General features: G+C 37.0%; 1 protein-coding gene across 1 annotated transcript; it reads left to right on the forward strand.

The window, feature by feature from the left end:
• LOC109097669 (anthrax toxin receptor 1-like) lies at nt 1-22,990 on the forward strand. The gene is made up of 19 exons (XM_042737238.1): nt 1-821; nt 3,335-3,406; nt 3,534-3,605; nt 3,707-3,788; nt 4,007-4,037; nt 4,120-4,193; nt 4,312-4,380; nt 4,489-4,569; nt 5,654-5,691; nt 6,923-6,948; nt 10,760-10,858; nt 11,050-11,119; nt 14,301-14,379; nt 14,746-14,841; nt 15,327-15,365; nt 16,146-16,244; nt 16,761-16,928; nt 17,091-17,171; nt 21,984-22,990. Exons 1-19 carry the CDS (start codon nt 673-675, stop codon nt 22,239-22,241), a joined length of 1,683 nt encoding a protein of 560 aa, XP_042593172.1. The 5' UTR covers nt 1-672; the 3' UTR covers nt 22,242-22,990.
• The last annotated feature ends 555 nt before the right edge of the window (nt 22,991-23,545 follow it).

A 23,545-nucleotide genomic window follows, 5' to 3' on the forward strand; every position in this document is an offset into this window, starting at 1 on the left:
GGTAATCAATGACAGAAGTCAGAGACCGTTAGATTGTGATGAGAAGCACAAAAGGCTGTATGCACTTTTAAAACGAATCCTAAACCAAGAGACATAACAAGTAGAAAATGTCGAATCAAAATTCAACTGTTAGATTTTTGTGACTATTCTCCAAATTGGTAAACTTTTATGTAGCATAACTTTGGTTGACTTTTAACGAAGAAAAGAAAAATTATAAAATGTATATTTGTTGTGTCTGTTCAACCTGTTTCTAATTTTTAACAGTGATTGTTTTATTAGGCTATTTTATTTCAGAAAAAATATATATCTTTAAAAATATTTTACTTTACTCGTTATTTATAATGCTTAAGATTTTAATAACATAATATCAAATAGAATTTAAGGAATTTCGTTGAAGCCAAAATTCTCTCTCTGCCGGAAAGAGGAAGTCTCAGTAGCTGTTGGCTGCCAGCTCGCCGTCCGGTCTGTGGTCGCTCCTCCAAACATTTCTCCTTGAGGAGGAGCTTTTAGTGTTTTGGAAGCGGACTCAGATGACAGCGGGATATAACACTGTGACAAGACATTCAAATATCTTTTTTGAGGAATAAATTTCATGGAAAACAGTTGCTTTCCGTTTCTGCAGGAATAATATGAAATGCAATTTTATCCCAGTGCTTTTGGAAAGAATATGAAATGGCACGTTCACTGATTCACATGAGTCTTGTTGTGGGTATTTTAGTGATTTTGATGCACAGTCTTCATACTGGAGAAGCTGAGCCTCATTTTGAGGACGAGAAGAGATCTTGTCAAGGTGCTTTCGACTTGTATTTTGTCCTCGACAAGTAAGTGGCCTTCATATTTATGGCATCTTGTTCTCCTCTCAGACGCCTCTGACGCCCTCAGACGCGCGTGCACTTCTATTATAACAACAGCCGAATAACAGCTGAATTGATCCAAATGCTTTAACATGAAACAATTAATTAATATTTTTAAATGGATAGTCATTTATTCTATTAGAAATAGTCTGGCGAGATATTGTGTGAAAAGAGTTATTCCCAAAGGAGACCAGACAAGGATGCATATGGCAGGATGCACTGACATGAAATTCGAGCAAAATTCATAACCATATAAACAGTGAACCATTAACAATCTATACAGAATTAACACAACACTGCTTTTAGTTTTTCTGATGGTGGATTCCTGAAGTTGTTGTCGAGTGTTAAATAGCTTTAGACGCGGTAAATAGGAGGACAGGACTCTGCCTTGGGCGATGCTTTAACAAGCAAGATATTCTCTTACCTGGTGCGGTTCACACGCACATTTGTGCATCATTATCTCAGGGGCGTCTCAATCATAAAAGGCAAATAGAGACCTCATCACAAGAGCATGCAATATTAGTTAGCTATACAAATACCCGTTTATAAAAAAAAAAAAAAAATAGGGTGTGTCAAGATAAATAAAAATGCATATACTGTATTTTTTTTCTTGCAACTGTAAACAACTGCCTGCAGTTATGTGTAACGTAATGTTTGCAAATAGTTATTTATATTTAAGTGTGTAATGAGCTCTTAGTAAGCATAAGTGGCATCCTAGTCCTCATAATTCTTTAGCACCTTGGAGTTGTGAATACCCAAACAAGCCTAAACATGCTGAAGCATGCTAGAGAACGGTTATAAAATAAGAGTTTTTGAGGCCATCAGATTTTAGACAAATATAAAGTAAAGCTCAAGAGCAACATTCAGTAGCAATGCCTGTACAGTTTAGACAATAATTTTGCTCATTTAGTGAAATCTATATGAAATCTGAAGGAATCCAGTTAAAGATCTATTACAGTACAAAATTTGGGATTTTAGCCATAACCCTTTGTTACTGTGTTTGGAGTGCAAACGCATTTTAGTTACACTTCACAGTTCGCTCTTCTGTTTGAAAGTTTTCTGAATGCCTTTAGAGACCTAAGGGATTGCATGCATCATCAGGCTTTTGCCACACTTCCACACTTTTAATCAGCTGAATGGTTCTGGCTGAATTTTCGAGGCCTTAAATGCCACTCAGTGACCCTACACTAATTGTAAATATCAGGCCATCGGTTCAAAGAGTTTTGGAAAGAAAAGCAGCTCCATTGCTTTTCAGAGAGAAAATACCTTTGATTATCAGTGGAACGAGAACTAGTTTTATCCCACTATACGTGGCTCCTTTTAATTTACGGCTCCTTTTAGACCATTTCTTAATATAACAATATTCTAAGTCAGCGGTTTGCTGAAGATTGATGTTAGTTTGGAGGATAAGAGATAAAGCCACATCAAAGGAAACCAGAACAGTCTTGTTATTCTAGACTGCTGCATACCAGCACAATATACTGAAATGTAATGACTTATTTCAGTGGCCCTAAAATGTATTTAGACACTAAACTACACTTAAAATGTCTGAATGTCATTTCATTGTATAACAAAATATCAAATGTATGTGTCATCTGTAAACACAATATGCTAGACCTTGAATTAACTACTTTTTGTTGTCCTTTTACTTTTTAAACCAGTTGGTCTTAAGGTGATTTGGATGCATTAGGATAGGAAATCAGTTCCCCTTTTGTACAAACAGGTGCAGAGTAACTAGCAGCTCTAGTTCATCCGATTAACTATGGATATTTTCCTTTGAAAGCCAGAAAGTTTCCTTTTTTTTCTCTTTCATTTTGAATGGAAGCCTATATGTATTGTTTTAAACTGACTAGCTGAAACTGTCTTGTGCCATTGGTTTCATATTCTGTAATCTAATGCAGCTACATACACCAGTTTGGGGTATTTATTATTATTATTATTATTTATTTTTTACATTTTTTTTTTTTTTTTTTTTTGCAAGTGTGGCCCAAATGTCCATTTTGGAACCACAGTGTATCAGTATATAAAATTGCAGATGTGTTTAAAACTGACAACAGATAAGCATTGATTGCTGGTGTTACTGCTAGATCCACACGTCCAGTTTTATGTTTCCTGACCCCCTGTCAGAGATGGTGCTGTGAGCCTTTTTTGATGCTGATGTAGATGCCAACTCTATTTTGGATCCCAACCTGTTACACTCATCCATTGCCATCTGTTCCCATTCAAATGGCTGGCTCCAGGAGGAAGGGGTGTTGCTCTCTGCTAGGAGGCAGATTCATCTGGCACAAAGGCAATTAGCCCTTGTTGGGAATGCTTTGGGGCCTGTAATTAATTAGTGGCATGTGCACATTTTATAGAGTACTCAAGGACCTGCTATTCTCAGATAGTGTATGTAAAGATGGTAATTGTTGCACAGAAGAGATAGTAGCCTCTGACTCTTTGAAGCATGCAGTTTTTCAACATGTTTGATTTTATTATAGATCAGGAAGTGTCAAAAACCACTGGATTGAAATTTACTCCTTTGTGGAGAATCTTGCAAAGAAATTTATAAGGTAAAGTTGCTTTAGTTTTGATGTACTTTTGTACACAGATACTATAATACCTTTCAGAAGTAATATGTGAATTTTTTTTTTTTTACAGCCTTTCAGAAGTAATATGTGAATTTTTTTTTTTTTACAGCCCAATGTTACGGATGTCCTTCATTGTCTTCTCAACTTATGGAACAACGGTTATGAAACTCACAGAGAACAGGTATCACACACATCAGCACCAAAACAATATTAATGTTGCACAGACATACACATATTGTTTGTCTCCATTGTAGTGACTTTCCTCCATCATCTGTATTTTAGAAATGAAATTACCAGAGGCTTAAATGTTTTGAAGAGAGAAATACCAGGAGGTGATACATTTATGAATCTTGGATTGAAACAGGTATCTTTTGATTCTCATTGAATCAAATGAGTCAATTTAAATCAATCACTGAATCATGTTCTAGCCTTCAAATTGTACTATGGTTAAAAATGGTTAATTTGGCTGCAGAATGCATTTACTCCTGTAACACTTCTTAGTACTGATCACTCTAGTTTTTTAATTCTACTATGGTTAAAATTCCTGCATTAATGCTGTAAACATCTGCTTTTAAACTGCAGGCAAATGAGCAGATATATCACGGAAATTATGGTAACCGTCACTCTGAATTACCATGCAATTCATTCACACTTCCGGAAAATCAAGCCTCAATGAGATGATGTTTATTTCACAGGGACAGCCAGTATGATCATAGCAATGACGGATGGGGAGCTAAACGACTATCAGTTTGTCACAGCACAACAAGAGGCAAGTACACAAGCCAGTGATGTGACAACGGATGTGGCATGTTCTCTGGCAGATATGTAATTGACTGTGGCATTTGCTCTGTAATAGAGCTGACTGTCTGTTGCCCATCTATGAGCAGGCGCAGAGAGCTCGGTCTTTGGGAGCCATTGTATACTGTGTGGGTGTAAAAGACTTCAGTCAGACACAGGTAACACAGCACCACTGCACAATAAATTGCTTTAGTGCCATCTCAGATTTAACCATAATTTCTGTACTGGAGATATCCCTGCAAACCTGTGTTGTATTACTTTTTTAGCTGGCCACAATTGCAGACACCATAGAGCATGTGTTCCCTGTAATTGGTGGCTTCCAGGCCCTTGAAGGAATGATAGACTCCGTAAGTTTCTCTGTTTATCTCTCTGTCCTCGGCTACGTATAAAGTTAAAGTTTTGGTAGCAACAGCTGCATTTAAATGAGGGGCTGAATCACATAAATTTTCCCTCCATTTGTACAAAAGACAGGAGTCACTCTCATAATTGTGATTGCTGGCATCTTGCCACTGTAAACGACAAACATGGATGCCATCTTTTAACCCATTTGGAGTCTGATATTTTTGTCAAAAGGAATGTAAATGACCAGGATGGAATAGAAGAATAGAAAGTAAAAAATTAATTGTGAAAAGTTTAAAAAAAGAAATAAAGTTGCATTGCTCAGTTTAATGTCACACTGTAAGATATACATTCATGTTTTGAGATATAAAGTCCCATTGCAAGAAGCTGCATTCAAGATATAGGCACATTGCAGGATATAAAGTCACATTGGAAGATCTAAATTGACATTGTGGGATATGAAGTCACATTTGAGATATAAAAACACATTGCAAGATATAAAGTTATATTGCAAGATAAAAAAGTCTTATTGTGAGATATAAGTCACATTGTTATATGTAAACACACATTGTAAGATAAGAGTCAGATTGTGAGATAAAATTTCATTGTGAGATAAGTCACACTATGGGATAAAAATGTCTTATATGAAATATAATGTCACATTGCAAGATACAGTCACACTGTGAGCTATAAAGTCGCATTGTGAGATTTAAAGTCACATTGCAAGATGCTGCAATTGGGAGATACAGGAGATTGTGCCGCTTTTATGAAGAGATCTAAAAGCATAACAATTTAGATAATTAGCTAATCCGCCTGTTTGCGTCACCAATGAAGAGATCTAAAAGCATAACAATTTAGATAATTAGCTAATCTAATTGTGTGAAAGCCCTGAGCAGTGTAATGGAAGCTCGTGAGTTGTGTAATTGTGAAATGAAAATTGCATGTCTGGCAGAGTAATCCGCCTGTTTGTAACGCCTGTTTGCGTCACCAAGGAGACTAAGTGCAAGCTAATAAGGTCATGTCAAGCCACATCCATCCTCTCTGGTCTACACACCACTGCTTAATGTGGCAGGCCTGTCTGCTGAGCAGCAGCCAATTAAACAAATGGGCATTTCACTGGTAAAGGCGGAGCGGAACTGCAGTGCAGTTATTCTGCAGCACCTCGGCTAGACAACAGATCCGATGTGGCAAACTAGGCCAGGAAGAACCAGCCAGGCAAAAAACAGCTCTCTAATTTCACTTGAGCATTCTCAACAATAAGTTCTCTGTCAAGTAATGGGACATCATACCCTGAAGCACACAGAGGGAGAGAGAGAGGGCACGCAGTGACCACTGCCAAACGATGGTGGTTAAAACAACAATACCCCTGCAGTTTGACCAAACACTTTTGTGTCTTAGCTCTAAGATATATTTTAGTTTAAGAGATCATTTAAATAAAAATTATTAATATCTTTATCATTATTTTGCATTTAATTAGATTTAAAATGATAGTTCACAACAAAGAAGATATTTTGAAAATGTTTCAACATTATTTGTCCATACAATGAAAGTCAGTGGTGTCTACAACAACAATAGATTGCACTGACTTCTACTGTAAGGACAAAAAGATACAAAAAAAATAAATAAATGTATGTCTTCTTTTGTGCTCTGCAAAACAACATAATTTGATAAACTATCCCTTTAACAATCATCTTGTATTATGTCTTTATTTTAAAACTACTAATCCAAAACAAAACAGTTAATGACCCCAAACCACTTAGATTAACATGATTAATGAACACAATCTGTAAAGGAAACATTGCATGACAATGAATGCCATAATTAATGAAACATGTTGTGTAATTAAATCAATCCTTGAAGTAATGCACTGTGACAATGTCCATCCGCTGTATGTGTAATATGGTGCTCCAGATATTACAGTTTAGCCAAAGTTGCATTTGAAGCTTGGGACTCATTTTTTGTTCTTATTTGATTGTGGTTAGTGGTTTGGTGTTTTAGTTGAGTGGTTTGGTTTGGTTTATTTGTCCATTAACATGATCCATATTGGAAACATTGAATGGCAATGAATGCCATAATTAATTAAATATATTGTTGTGTAATTAAATAAGTCCTTGAAGAAATACACTCATACAGCAATAACTTAGTAAATTAGTCATACAGCAATAACTGCATTATATTCCTCTAAATATTACAGTTTGGTCAAAGATTCATTTAAAGCATGGAACAATTTTGGGTTATTTTCGGGATAATCTGCTTGTGGTTAGTGGTTTGGTTCGGTGTGCTGTGACAGCAGTTCCAGTGTCTGACAGTCTCAGCGATCAAACTGATGAGAAGTGACCAGCCCGTGCAGCCTGCAAACAGGCCATCACTCTCTGTTCTGAGAGGAGGCCCAGCCATCAAACATGACAGGAATCGTTGCTTTGATTGACCCTTGTGGTTCCTCTGCACCCCATCCCCCAGTTTGGGCAGTGATTGAAGTGTCCGTGTTCGGACGTGGCACCTCTGCTCTAAACAGCCCAAGCCATCAAACTCTCAGGTGTGGATGGGAAGCGTCAGCTCTCCCGTGCAGCACAACGGGTGCGAGCCGACAGCGTACCAGCCCCTGCCCACCATCTCGCTGCCAGCGCTGCCCGCTGCCAAGCCAGTGTTGACCTTTTTACCCCTGCGCTGTCCTGTCAGAACCCGACACACCATGTCTGACAGTAACGAGGGAAGAAAAGGACATGGATGTTGATCCCCGGCCTCAAAAATTAAATGGAATTAGCCATTTCAGCTGTATGGACGTCACATTAAGCAGGCATGAGCAAGAAAGCTGGGCAAATTTAGATGCAGAGGTGGGGTGGAGAGGGGCTTCTGCATGGCAGACAGGATTAGTATAATTAGAGAGGAAATGACAGGTTAATTGGATCGGATGGGAGTGGAATTTGTTTTGGTAGATCCAGGATGAGACAAGAGACATGCTGAGAATTTTTTTTGGCTCAAATTTTCCCATGATCAGCATTTTCGTTATTCGCCAGGTCTTGCATACATATATTGAATAAAGGTTCCTCAGAGAAAATATTAAAATTGATCTTGTTTACATTGTTAATGCACACTTCTGGTCTTATTGTGATTGATTCATCATTGCATGTTACTCCAAAGAATAAATTTGTCTTTCCATGCATACATTGCTTTTTTTAAACCGCATAATTTTTAACTAAGAATAACTCAATCTTCCACTGAAACAACAGACTTCTCTCTGGTGATGTATGAATTTCTATTCTATCTGTTTTCTTTTTATTTATTATATTATTTAAAAGCCCTTGCTACGTATACTGTGTTTAGGCTAACTGAGACTTGTTATAGCACTTATATATCATTGCTCTTTTGTTGTTTTTGATTGCTTCCATTGTCCTCATTTGTAAGTCGCTTTGGATAAAAGCGTCTGCTAAATGACTAAATGTAAATGTAAATGTAAATGTATGCTAGGCTCCTCCAATTATTCCAAGAGGGTCTGGCTGCAGACTTGCACTTGCACTCTCAGACTTGCACTCTCAGACACTTGCACTTCCGCTAGTGACATCACTTGCAGTCTTTATTTTATATTTTGTTCTATTTAAATTATTATTTTTTGTTTGAATCTCTCAACATTTTACAACAGCAGCCAGGTGTTGAAGACAAGAAAAAATAAACTAAATTACAAAGTCACTTGCAATTGCCACATGAACTCTCAGCTACCTGCGACGTCACTTGCAGTCGACACAAATCATGCACATTGCCAATGGAGACAAGATGCTGTGGTGATTAAACGATTAAAACTAATTTAGTACCGTAACGTACAGGGGTCCTGCAAGAAAAAGACAAGACCCGCAAATCCACGGCCACAAAACAGCAGAATATGAATGCAGTGTGCAAAGTCTCTCATTAAGCGTTTCCTCCTGTAGAACACATAAACACTTAATATGGCTTAATGTATTAATATGCTATTAAAATATCAAATTCAATATAGTTTATTAATATAATGAATAATTTATAAAACATGGCAAAACATGTGCAAAACATGGCATAATGTGGCATAATAATAGACTAAGATGATCAAGATGACCAAACTCAATATGCTCCTCTTCATTATTCTAAAAGTGAAAAAAATGTACAGGCAAGCAGGTGAGCCCAGAATAAATGCAACACGCAAAGTTTCGCGTTAAGCGTTTTTCCATATAGAATAACTGACTACAGCTCTTTTATATCATTGTCTTTGTCCATTAAGCTACATTACGTGTTTTATTTATAATGATTTTCTATGGGAGGAAAATGTTTAACGTTAACCCATAACGCATTGATGCTTTTAATATCACTTAATGTATTTCATAATGCATATATACAGACAAACATATTTGTTGGTCTGTATATACTTTAAGTCAACAGAAAGACATATAGGCTCCTGAATTGTCTTTAAAGTCCATTATTATGCCACATTAAGCGTTTTGCTGTATTGGATGACAAGTGAAAGTTTGCTCATTGTGTTTATGGCCATCTGCTTGCCTTGTAGTAAATTAAATAATATCTGTATATATAATTTGATCTTTTAATTTCACTTCATGTAGGCCTATCTTAATACATTAAGCCATATTAAGTGTTTGTTTTTTCTATGGGAGGAAATTAAACACTTAACGAGAGACTTTGTGCATCGCGTTCATATTCTGCTGTTCTGTGGCCGCGAATTTGCGGGTCTTGCGGGACGCTGTACGTTATAGTACTAAATTAGTTTTAATTGTTTAATTACCACAGTGTCTTGTCTCCATTGGCAACACACATGATTTGTGTCGACTGCAGTGATGTGATGTTGCAGGTAGCTGAGAGTGCAAGTGGCAATTGCAAGTGACTTCGTAATTTAGTTTCTTTTTTCTTGTCTTCAACACCTGGCTACTGTTGTAAAATGTTGAGAGATTCAAACAAAAAGTAATCAACAAATAGAACAAAATAAAAAAAGACTGTTAGTGATGTCATTAGCGGAAGCGCAAGTGTCTGAGAGTGCAAGTCTGAGAGTGCAAGTGCAAGTCTGCAGCCAGACCCTTCTCAATTATTTAGTCTGCTTAAAGTCTGTTCATTTCTTACAGTCAACCTCTAGCTCGCATTTAGATCTGCTTTCATCCAACTGACAACTAATGAACTGAACCAAGTCAACATTTCCTGCATATGACACAATACAGGATACAGCATCTGTTGCTACTTCTATTACATTGCAACTTTAGTGATAATGTAATAAATCTTTCTCTTATTTAAAAAAGTACAATTAGCTGTGAATGGCAAATTACATTGGTTTTTTAGGTGTTTACTTATTAAAGGTAAAAGAGAACATCTACTATATTCAGGATTTGAAGCTTCGAAAGCTGGTGTAATACAGAAGACGAGAACTGAGACTTACAGTATAGTGTTCAGAGCAGTGATATTCTCCTGACCTTTCCATACAACTGTCTCGCCCTGATAGCACACAACACAGAATGTTTTTCATCTTGTGAACTTTACACACTTAAATGTTAAAGGTTTACAACCAGAGCATTTTCTGAAGGTGTAGCGTTATTCAGAGATGAACAGCAGACTCAGTACAAATCCACTCAAATCTCCCTCAAACACACACTGGTGCGCAGTGCCATGAGTAAGGTCACATCCACTCTGCATCCTTTGATGCCCGCTGAGACAGCTTCTAAGTGAGCATGTTTTTCTCTCTAACATATGCTGCTTAGCAGCCTTCAGAGGGTCTACAGCATCGCCTGGGGGGTCTCAAAGGTCAGGCAGCCAGCGTTGTCGGCCACCAACACAGCACCTCCAGCTAGAGATTTGTGAACCTCTTCGCTTTTATTATTAGCACCACTGGAGCATATGCATTTGCCCAGTTGAGTTGAGCGTTCCTGAAAGGTTAAGGGTGGAAAAAAAATAAGAAAACATGCCCTCTGGCTGAGCACACGTTATAATTTCAGAGTAGGGCTTTTTTTTTTTTTTTTTTTTTTTTTTTTTTTGGAAAAAGTCTACATGAGACAAAGATCTTATGTAGGAATGTTTCTCATATTTTAAAAAAGTATAAATAGTACATGAAAACAATATTTTATCAAATTTTTGGTTACATTTTTTCTGGAAGAAAAAAACATATGCTTTTCACTATGCATTAAAAGGACTTGCTAAATGTTTAGTTATTATATTTTTGGTTTGTGTTTCTTTAAGATTCTTTCCAAGTGGTTGTGAAAGGAAATGGATTTATGCATGCCAGAAACATCAATCAGGTTCTGTGCAGCTTCAAAGTAAATGACACAGCTACAGTGAGTAAGTAACATTATTTTATAAACAGTCCTTTTAATATTACATTCTTCTAAATAATGTAGGCAACATTCTTTTATTATGTAAATGACCATTTCTGCTATAGTAATAATGAAGTATTTAACCTGAGAGTAGGTCAAAATGATGATTATTGGGAAAAATGTATCTTATTCTTTTTCACGCAATTCATTTTTTAGATGAAAGACCTGTCAGTGTTGAAGATACGTTCCTTCTTTGCCCCGCACCAATCATAAATGAGGCTGGAAAGTAGGTGCACTTCATCCTGCCACTTTATAGCTTAATGCATTGGTACCCTTGAAAAATTAGGGTCAATGTCATTTGGAATTATTCTTATCAGTCAATCTTCACGCACCCTAACACGTCGAGACAACAGGCATGTGGTGTAAAAAGCCCAAGAAGAGCGTATAATTAGCCTCTCTGAGAGATTAGTCACCATGGGCTTGACCTGTGTGAAAAGTTCCCAGTGAGTGTGCATGTTAGCCCAGGGCTCTGGTGGTTTTCTGAGTTGAGAGAGAAAAGAACAGACAGTGAAATACAGAGCCGCTCGTATCCACATCAGCCAGAGCAGAGCCCCGGAGACTCACTACAGGTTACTTGCCAGGCCTTCTACAACAAATGAGCTGCTGCTGGCAGCTCATTTCTCTGCAAGCCCTCTGAATAATTATGTGTACCGCCGGCTGTAGACACCTTGAGGATTTCATCTGTCTTGTTCTTGTCAGGAAGATTCTTTGAGATGCCAATGAAGGAGCCTCTCATGACACTTTAAGCAAAAGAGGGCTGTTTTTCAACTCTGGGTCAGACTACATCACTGTACACCGTATTGCGTTGCATTTGCTTATGTGACACAAAAACAGCTGGTGTTAATATATCAATATTCAGCACTTTCCATTCATTTTAAATTTTGGATTGATTCATGTGTTCTTAGCATTATTTGTTATTGGATATAGTAAAAATTCACAGTTCCAGATTAATAATCATGCTGCCAAAGAATATAGAATACATAGTATTTTTATTTATCAAATCTCTCTAGAACACTCATTTCTGACTGGTCAACTGTGCCATCCAGCAGTCAGATGTTTCTTAATATTCTTAGTAAGATTTCTTAATAATATAATACTTTTTATTAATCAACTCATCCGTTAAAGTGAAAATGACCTTGAAGTGCTTCAGTATTTAAATTACTGAATATAATGAACTGTTCTTTTTATTAGTGAAAGTGTTATGATAATATTCAGGTAAGATAATTTTTTTATATATAAAATCAATATTTCTTGCTCATATATTTATTTAGTGAATTTGTGTAATAATCTGGAGGAATTATGTGGAATATGTGGATTATGCAATGTAAATATGTGGCTGGCGACCCCTAATAGGACCAGTGTTATTTTAGTATTATTTATAAACTATTCTAGTATTTATTTATTTATTTTATGTTTTGAATTAGCTTTTATTTTTGTTTTCATTCTGATTTTGGTTGAAGTTTTAGTAATTATATATATATTCTATGATAGGTAAAAATTGATAGCCTGAATGCACTGTAAGTTGCTTTGGATAAAAGCGTCTGCTAAATGCATAAATTTAATTTAATTAAATTATCTGCTTTGTCTTTTTTATATATAGTTCTTTTTATTTTTAATTTATATTTGTTAGTACATTTTAGTACAAATTAAACTCATTTTATTGCAGTTTTTTGCTAAGGCAATATTTCTAAAATAATTTTAGGTTTTTTATCTAATGTAAATTTAATTTGATTACAACTTTACTTCAAATGCAATTTTTAATAGTCTTAGTTTTTAGTTAGGAATCAAAATATTTAATTATAAATTAAGTAAGTAAGAAAGTGAGAAAGTGAGAGTCGTGTAATAGGTAAGATGATGTCTATTTTGCAGTGACATGTCTGGATATGGATTTAGTGATTATTGAAATAGATTAGTGTCTAGGTCTCTCAAAAGTCAGCCAGGATGGTATGCATTCATATAAGGGAAAAATGGAGATGAAACATTCCATCATAATCCAGATACAAGAGGGATGGAATGATTCCAGCTAATTAGAGTCAATGGAGAGTTAAAAATGCCATCCTTTTATGTAGACTTTGATGTTGTGGTGTAATAAGACCAACCATTAAGTCAAGTGATGTCTGTATAACCTGATTGTAATAGACCATGTGAGTGATGTTCATAAATTTTCGAGGGGTGAGAAAAGGCAATTTTGGGGCAAAGTCTGCCCTCTCCTCCTCTGTATCCACATCTTGTGAGACGAAGCTGTCAGTGCTGTCACCTAAACGCGTGGTGACTGAGTGGCCTCCTGAAGATGTGCTCAAAAAGAGCCAGCCGCTTCCTGATTGATGGAAAATGAGATGGATCTGTCACTGGACCCCCCTCCACCCAACCCCCTGTTATCCTGTTGTGCCCTGTTTCAGCCCATCCCCCATCCTGCCAACAGAGTGGCACTGGAAGGGGTGTGTAGGACCGACAGAGAGGAGATGGGGCAATACCCCTTCAGTAACTTATTTTCAGCTCAGTCTTCTCCCCCAACAAAGCAGAAGAAGAGTGGTCGCCTAAATCAAGAAAGCTGAGACTTTTCCAACATACAAGCACTCTGAATGCCCATGGTAGAGCCAAACATCATGGTAGATCCCTGATGTTCGAAGAAAATCCATTTTTGTGAAAGTTGTCAGGGGGAAATGGACACATTGTCAGTTTTGATGTCCATAAGCATGTCTTTATAGACTGTTATCAGTCACATGACAAACCCTGCTTTTTCATTTCTTTCTCATCTCAAGATTTTAAAATATGATGCATTACTAAAGATCTTATCCATTTTAAAATCCATATCACATATTATCACGATACATTACTTAGATCTCTTCTAACACTTTTTTTTCAGGTCATTAAGGTCACAGCTCAAGATCCAACACATAAGGGCCTTTTATTGGATGAAAAACCCAAAAATCATGGGAATTAAGCAAAAGTCTTCATTTGATTCCCACAGTCTCATTGTGACTTTGAGAAACATTTGAAGTTTTTAACTGATCTCAGTTGAAGCCTAAACAGAAATCATTGTTTGAAAGGCTCATTGTGTGCATATAAAACCAGATTTTATAAATGCATAGTATGCATACAGTAGTTCTACCTTAGATAACACTTATCAGTTAAGTTCCTGTGCCTACATGCTTTCAGCATGCTGGTCTTTGAGGGTTGGTGTTGTTATCCATCAAAGAGGAATGCAATGCAAGTCATTCAGGCTCCAGATTACAAATTTGAACAAAAAAAATGCTGATCTTTATGGCTTTAATAATAACCCCATTACAAGCTCACACATGTCCATCTGAGGAATGCAATGAATATGCCTTTTCAGCAGGTGTTATTGAAGTGTTTTGTGTGTGTGTGTGTGTGTGTGTGTGTGTGTGTGTGTGTGTGTGTTACAGGGTGATATATCTGCAGGTTAGCATGAATGAAGGTTTGTCCTACATCACAAGCTCAGTGCACATCACCACTACTGAATGTGTAAGTACATCTTTGTTCCTTTCTCAAAACCACTTCTGCCTGTAAAAACATGAATGGTGGATTGAGCTATGATAGTGATTCAGCCTCTCTGAATGTCTATTCGACATTGTTGTTTGCTGTCTACTACTATTTTGTTTTTTCCCCCTTTTCTCTTACTCTTTCTTTATCTCTTATGAGGTCTCCTCTGCTTTCTTTCATCAGAGGAGTCTGGTTTTGTCACGTAAGTTCAAATTAGCAGTGAAAAGATTAGTTCCATTGCTTGGAGTAGCCATTTGCCCTCTTCTTCAGTCTCCTTATCTGCATGTTGATTTGTGTTATGCCAGCAAATACTCATGAAGATTTATTTGTGTGTGTCTCTGAGTGCAGTATGATGGGACCATCCTGCTCATCTCTTTACTGGCTGTTTTTCTGTTGCTGGGACTGGTGCTGATGTGGTGGTTCTGGCCTCTGTGCTGTACAGTGGTACGTCCTAAAGGCTGAAGCTGTACACAGTTAACAATTACAGTGACGTCAAAACATATTTAAGCAATTAAACTTTAATTGAATTATATATATATATATATATATATATATATATATATATATATATATATATATATATATATATATATATATATATATATATATATATATAATATTATATAATAATAATATTGTTGTTGTTTTTGTAATTATTATAAAACTTATAAAATTTATTTATGTCATTCATACACAATGATTTAACAATGTCAGTATAATAAAAATAATAATTATTATTATAAAACATGTACTTATTTGTGTTATTCACACACTCAAACAATGATTTTTGTACCTTTCCCCAGTGATATATACAATATAATGCTTTTATGCTTTATACTTTATACTGTACTGTTTATAGTACTACTATTTATACTGTATTGCTCTTAGCTTAGATTACATTCTTTTACTGGGAATTATTTTTCTTTCAGGTCATCAAGGAGGTGCCTCCACCCCCTCCCCCTGAGCCTGTGAGTCAAACTCCCTCTAACCTCATTTTGTGCCTATGTTTGTGTATGTGTGTGTTTAGGCACAGCCATGCACCCAAATGAACCATGGAAATTTAGAGCCGATATGAATCGGGACACAAAGAAAACAGATTGCACACGATAAAATGAATAACTCTCAGAAGTTGAACCCAGCGTGGCCCAGAAATGGCATCATTCCTTGTAAACTGCATTCCCCAATGCTGCCAATATCCGTAGCTATGAGTGCAACTGCTTTGCAAAACTGTCCGTCACCATTTAAGGACATTTTCTATGCCACGGCCGTGTAAATAAAGACAAGTGAGCAGTGAAAGTGGACACAGTGGGGACCACAGCCTCAACCGTAGGATGACTGAATAGCAAAATTCAAGAAAAAGGGCTCATAATGATCCTCTTGTGTTTGCTTTGTTTCCAGAGGTCAAAGGCAAGCAGTCACTGAGGCTGATGGGAAATAAAAGAGCTTTGTGGAAATGGCTTTAGAGTGTGCATCTGTGCTTCTTAACACTGTGAGCGCAAACAAGGCGCTCTGTCTCTAAAGCTTCCCTTTGATTAGGAGACACAATGTGGTTGCTACTTTTGCAGCTAACATTATTTAACCGTGTCTTTGTGTTTATTCTGTCTGTGTAAACGGATGGGTCGAGTATGCTGTAGCAAATTTAAACAAAATAAAGTGTTGTTTTCAACATAACGTTAAAAGTATAGTCATTTTATGCTAATTATTACTGGTGTGATATTAGGTTTATGTAAGTTCTGTGTGCTCAACAGGAGTCCGATGATGAAGATGGCATGCCCAAAAAGAAATGGCCTACAGTAGATGCATCCTACTATGGAGGAAGAGGAGTTGGTGGAATCAAAAGAATGGAGGTGATGCATGTATGCTTGTACACAGTGTGTGTGTTTCAGCTTTATATAGGGTGTGTTGATCATAGGTTAAAACAGGCTACAGGGGGATGAAGGCCACACATGACGAGTGATGTTATATGTTATGAACCCTCAAGGCATTAGAACACATCACTGTGACCTTAAATGGTCCCTGTCTGCCTGGTGCCAAATCTAGATCATGTGACATCATCAGACATGCTAACGCCTGTAGATTTACTCCTGTCATTTGCAAAGGTAGCATTATTGGACATGTACATTGTTGTACTTTGCAAAAATACACACCCTTTTCACAGTTACAGTGCCTATTACTTGTTAAGTGCACTATGTAAAAACACTAGTGTTAATACAAGCTTGCATGAAGGGTCAAGGCGCCATTTCTCAGGATCATTGAGACATACAAGCACTAACATAGCTTCTTAGTATTGTTTACATGTGGAAACAATCATTTTTCTATAGTCTGTGTGGGCTATAACTGGACTGTGTTCCTGTGGTCTTTAGGTGCGTTGGGGAGACAAGGGCTCCACGGAGGAAGGAGCAAAACTGGAGAAGCCAAAGAACGCTGTAGTGAAAATGCCTGAAGACGAATATGAGCCTTATGAACCCAAACCCAGAAATCCTCATGGACGCAGATCTGCCCATCACAGAAAGTGGTACAGTCCTATTCAGGTATATGACTTTTTCCCCCCATAGAATTGAATATGAAATCATCGGTATTCACTAGATTAGCTTTGAAATATCAGTTAGATGTAGAAAGAGACAATGTAAAAGTCCAAAATTTGAGATTTTGAAGTCAAAAAGGTTTTAAAAGAACAGTTCTATGTGTCTTAGGGGAAACTGGATGCTTTGTGGGCCCTTTTCCGTCGAGGATACGACCAAGTGTCACTCATGAGACCTCAGCCCGGAGATCAGGTACAACCATAAGCACATTAAAGTAACAGATATTCCAATACAGCTTAATATTCCTCCTCAGAATAAAGACCTGATGCATATTTGTGCTTGAATATTATAGCATTTCTATTTTCATAGTGCCTTTGTTTATGTTGTTTATTCTTTGAATAAGATGATTTTTTAAAAGACTGAATCCAGCTCCAGTTTGTGTTGTTCTGTAATAGGAAAAGTCTTTATGTGTAATAGAAATTACCTTAATATATTGTTGTATCAAAGTTTTTTTAAGAAATAATACTTTTATTAATTAAGGGTGCATTAAAATCATCAAAAGTAGCTGTTAATGTGTGGGTTCTGTATAAATTTGCGCTTACTGGGTGCTGCCAAAGAAGGAAGCAAGGCAGCTCACTTGTTTTTGGAACCCAGCTGTTGTGACATTCCCACCCTTTCTAAGCATGCTCAGTAGCCGGGACAGGAAATAGCAGTCTAATTACGCTGCTTTTAATTCCTCCTCTCATGGAGCAGTAGTGTGGCCGAGCACAGCCTCTCATTCTCTTGTGCCTTTTGTAAGAGATGTCCCTCAGTGTCTGAGCCCTGCTCTCTGCACCCTGCATTATTCCATCAGCACAAGCTGTGTCATGGCAACACATCTGTGTGTCTATGAAAGGCATCTTTCATGTGGGCCGCAGTGTCGCAGACTGTACAGTATGATCCCATTGACATGGGCAGGCTATAGCTCCGTTCTCACTGTAGATGGACCGATCTGATTTACTTTGTTTTATTCTTCATGCTCCATAATGGGCTGCTTGTCTGAGGCACTGCCAGTGTACAGCTGCTCAGTGTACTTTGCATGAGCTTTAGAAGGTGCTGGTAAAGGCCAGGGCTTGGGTGGAAACAGCTGTGCTATTCAGGGAGATTTGGGGTGTAGTTGTGTGTTTCATGCCCACCTGCAGCACAATGCCTAGACAGCAGACACAAACAACTCGCTGTGCCCAAACAAGACTTCTGCTCAGCTATAGACAGCTTAATCTCTACATTAGTCCACATTTTTCTCTTTCTTTGCATTTCCTAGCTCTGACTGATTCACTGTCTCCTCCATCTCTGTATCCTCTTTGTCTTTTCCTCTATTTCTATTCCTACCAAAGGGCCTCTTATGTATATGGTTCTGGTCTTGTAGAGTTCAAAGATGGACTGCAACTAAACAGACTAAACAGACAACATTATATTGCTTGCCAAGCAACACTGTACTGATGTTCTTCAAACACATTGGTTAAGGGTTGTTCTAAACTAGTTCCCATCTTTCTCCCTTTATAATGCATATTTCATGATTTAATGTGTGCTAAACCCCAAGCATAAGTATTGAACTTCTGCAATTAATTAAACATGAACCGTTTAATGTAAAGATTAATTTGAACATTTAGTTATAGTTTTTAAATATGAGAGATCCTGTGTCTGTAGCTAAGAAGAAAAACCTGAGCGGAATGTGTGATGTTGTTGAGATCTCTTCTAAAACTTTAAAGGAGACAAATGTGAGACCACCAGTCTTTAGACTAGGAGAAACATCTGAGCACAGTGTGTGTGATGTTGTTGAGATCTCTTTTAAAGTTTAAAGGAGACCATTGTGAGAGTGTTAGAGTTTTTGTCTCAGGAGACAAGTTTGAGAAGCGGGAGACTCAAGCTAAAATCTCCATTCGATCTTAAAGTAACCTCATTTCTGTCTAAGAGAAACATTTGAGACGTTAAACGATTCTTCTTTCCTGTGGGTTAACTTGTGTGTAACCAAACCCTGAAACCCACATTTACATAAAACATCAACAGCAATCTTTTGTCATCTACTAAACACTATTTTTCTCCAGGAAGTGCAAATCTGGTTATTATTTCTGACTTTTTTCTATTGGTTTCAGCAGCTTCTGTCTCTCCAGACATTTTATTAGTTTAGAAATATTTGTGTTATTATATTATAAATTCAACTAAACTGAACAGTATCGCATAGGCATCTTATATTTTGAATGAATGTTAAACATTAACATGTATGACCTGTGCTAATGTGTTAATGTGGATGAGTCCTGGGTCAAACCCTTTACCCATAGGCCTCAGTGCACACATTGTGATGCAGAGGTGACAGCCTTGCTTTATTGCTGACTTATAAGTGTTGTGTAAAGAAAGAAGCACTTGTTGTTGAAAGTCTTTGTCTGGCCAGTTTACAAGCTTCACCTCCAATGCTCAGTATCTTCCCCCTCATGTCTGAGTGCCACCTACATTTCACACAAAGAAACTCTGTGGAATAGAGACTGTTTTCGTTTTTTCCTAATGACCCACAGAGATGTAAAAGTTGACTCTGGTCAACAGAAGGAAGTGGCTTTTTAACATAATTTACGAGTCAAGGTGAATGACATGCTCCTCTGATTGTTCTCAGGGATTTCCCTCTCTGCGCTCGAGTCTAGCCCTCACGTAACCAATGCTTGGTGGTCTGATTTAACAGCTAATTAAACAGAGAGCCCCATAACATGACATGGGGCCCATTTGGGAGCTGAGTTTTATTGTGATGGGCTATTGTTAGGTTGGTGGTGATTGATTCACGTCTGTCTGGCTGTGGGGCAAAGTCATCATTTTCCAGTCGTGTGCGGCGAAAAGGACAATTTGGAGAGGAGCACAGCAACAGGCCTGCACAAGCGTGAGCATATGGGCTGAATGAGAAAGGAGACTCATGAATACTGTGCAGATGTGGGTGGAGGGAGTGGGGAAGAGAAATCTGTCCATATGGTGTTTTAACTGCTGTGGATGGCCCCCAGCAGGCTACAAGATTCTACAGGCTTTACATCAGGGGTCTCAAACTCAAATTACCTGGGGGCCACTAGCAAGGTGTTGCTCTCTATCAGGATCTATTGAACAGCTGCAACAAATACAGGTGTTTTAACTGTTTACAGAAAACAATATAAGAAAATAGACACATTATATGTAGACCTTTCTTTACATCTGTTTCATATTTATGCAGATCACTTTCGGCATACTCAGTGAATTGACTCCACCCTTATTACTACACAATAAAAAGTCATATCCTCTCGTACCTTTAGACCCTTGAACAAAAAGGAGGGAATCTCTCCTGTGGCAGTTTAGCTAGTGGCCTTTAAACCGTCCATCTGTTTGTCTGATAAGTGCTCAAACAGCATGACAGAGACTGACTCCCCCCTTAACCGCTCTCCTTTCCACTCGAGTGAAAGTAATTTAAACAGAGTTCAGCAAGATCAGAGTAGGACACATATTAGTTCACGCTGTGCTTTTTTGTTGAAGGTGATAGTAACAATTGCTGTGGTGGTTCTAGAGCCTAATTAGACATGGCTGCCATGTTTAGCTAATATTTGACTGTTCATCATTTAATTAATTTATTCATTTATTATCTATTTTGTTAAATAAATTAGTATCACACTCCGTATTAAAATTGTATACACTACCATTTAAAGGTTTGGGGGCAGTATTTTATTTTATTTTATTTTATTTTATTTTATTTTATTTTATTTTATTTTATTTAAGAAATGAATACTCTTATTCAGCAAGAACAGATTAAATTAATCAAAAGTGACATTAAAGACATTTAAAATATTAAAAAATATTTCTATTTAAAATAAATGCTGCTCTACTGAACTTTCCATTCATTGAAGAAACCTGAAAAAATGTATCATGGTTTCCACAAATAAATTAAGCATCACAACTATTTTCAATATTGATAATAATATAAAATGTTACTTGAGCACAAAATCATCATATTAAAATGATTTTCATGTGACACTGAAGTAATGGCTGCTGAAAATTCAGCTTTGCCATGGAAGGAATAAAATACATTTGAAAATATAATAAAATAGAATTTTATTTTAAATTTAAATTGTAGTTTTAATAAAATAAATGCAGCCTTGGTGAGCAGGATAATTCTTTAAAATATATATTTTTTAAACTTACGACCCCAAACCCTTGCACCTTTGATTTACTAACATTAATAGAAAATAACCAAGAGCAATTTTAGTATATAAGAACAAAACTTCTTTTGAACCTGAAAGTTTGTTTTATGAAATTATGCTATGAAATGCTGTTTAAAAGTTCAAGCAGTTTGTTTATCACTTCAATTTTTAAATGTTTTATTTTTTGTAGCCAAGTATACTGTTTAACGGAAAAAGATTGAGAGCTTTGCCTTTATTCAAGCACTTGCATATGAATACATTACTTTTATTAAGCCCTGGCAAAAGTGGGTGTTGTAGTGGATCTCGAGTCATCCACAGTTTTCATTTTTTGCACCTAATGAAGCGTAAAGTGAGTTTTGAATGGCTTTGCTCAGTCCGTCCCAAAGTCTGAACCCTCTCTGACGATTCCTCCTGAACGATCAGCCTGGCTGACAACAATGAATCACTTCATCTTGAAGAATGTAAGTTTTTCTCAGAGACCAGCCCCTTGTTCCAACACCGTTTTCACAAATAGCTATTCTTCCTTAAGCGCAGCACTGCAACTCTTCAACCCTTCAACCCCACCCCCATGATTTTAGGGACAGAATTGCAGTTGACAGCTGAGTTTCTGGATGTCTGAAGTGCTGTGGGTTCATCTTCTGGGCATTTCTAGCGAAAGCTAGTAAGAGAACGCAGCCTAGGATCAGCTGTACTGAGCTTTGTTTTTGAATCCCACGCATTTCGCAGTGAACTTGTCACCTCTGGGGTTAAAAATACAACCTGTCCATATAAAATATATGAAGAGCATGGGTTATGTTTTATCCCCAGAAGTTATAGCTACTGATAGCAATGTAGTTTCAGCTTTGAACTGACAGTGATCCCGCCATCTGTCCTGTTTCCACAGGGGCGATGCATCAACTTTACCCGGGTTAAAGCAGAGGAGCCAAGGTCACCGCCACGCAGCAACTGTCCACCTCCACCTCCACCTCCACCACCCCCTCCAGACCATCAGCCACTCATGCGACCTCCACCCAAAAGACCACCATCTCGGGGACCCTCCATCAACCGCTCACCCCCAGGACCTCCACCAGCCCGGACACCCCCAGGCCCACGCGGACCCCCTCCTTCACGACCCCCACCCTGCCCTGGGAACAGGCATTGAGAACAATGGAGGGCTTTCACAGCTATCCTGAAATCTCTGCCTTTAATTCAGATTTGTGATATTTGCCAAAGCCACTGGTTTCCCACAGTTTCAGATTGATGAGTTTGCTTATTTAGAGTGAATGAAATGTGATTTGTTCTTATTATAAACACAGGCACTGAAAGAGGGACTGCAGTAATGCATGAAATTATTACACATGCAAATGAATGGTTTTTAAGGCACTCAAGAGCTTTGAATGTTGACTTTTGGGTATTTGTATATCAAATTTTGCATGATGTTAATGTGTCGGTAGGTTAGAGCTGAAGTAAATATGATATACATTATGCCCTGTTTTAATTTGTATCATAATTTTAATAGGTCACATCTTAAAAAAGGAAAATCAGATGTGTTGTGACTGCAGGGCAGTACAAACCACTAATTTATTGAGCTTTGGGTTCCTGGTAGGCACTTGAATATAAAATGACAAGGTGTCTACCACTGGTACAGGACACTCAGCATGATATTTTATGTAATATATTTTGTGTTTTGCTTTATGGATCATGGTAATTAATAATAGTCCTATACAGCAGGAAAATATTAATGTTATAATATGTTAATGGGTTGGACTTTAGGTGTTCTTTTGCCTTGACAAAAATCCCATTGTCTTGTTTTTGTTTTATATTAATATTTTCTCTCTCTCTTTATTAATATGAGAATGAGAAACAACATTATCCCCATTCTATGTAAATGTATAAAAGCAAGGAATAATAATAAAGTATTCAGTTCTAAAACTGTTTAAACTTGAGTTGAATAAGTTTTATAACCATGTCAGCCAAATGTGCACAAGCTTAGGGTTTTGAAACATTTCAACCAATTCCTTTAATTAAATTATATATATATATATATATATATATATATATATATATATATATATATATATATATATATATATATATATATATATATATATAGACACACACTACCAGTCAAAGGTTTGGGATCAGTAAGACTTGTAATGTTTTCTGAAGAAGTCTCTTATGCTCAAAAATACAGAAAAAAAAAACAGTAATCTTGCAATACAAAATGTATGGTCTATTTTAATATCCTTTAAAATATAATTTATTTCTGTGATGCAAAGCTGAATTTCCATCAGCCATTATTCCAGTATAAAGTGTCACATGATACTTAGGAAATCATTCTAATATGCTGATTTATTATTAGAATTATCAATGTTGGCAACAGTTGTGCTGCCAAATATTTTTTGGGAAACTGCAATACTTTGATGAATAAAAAGTTAAAAAGAACAGCATTTATTTAAAATATAA

The sequence above is a fragment of the Cyprinus carpio genome, chromosome B13 (assembly GCF_018340385.1).
Source record: "Cyprinus carpio isolate SPL01 chromosome B13, ASM1834038v1, whole genome shotgun sequence".
NCBI lineage: Eukaryota > Metazoa > Chordata > Actinopteri > Cypriniformes > Cyprinidae > Cyprinus > Cyprinus carpio.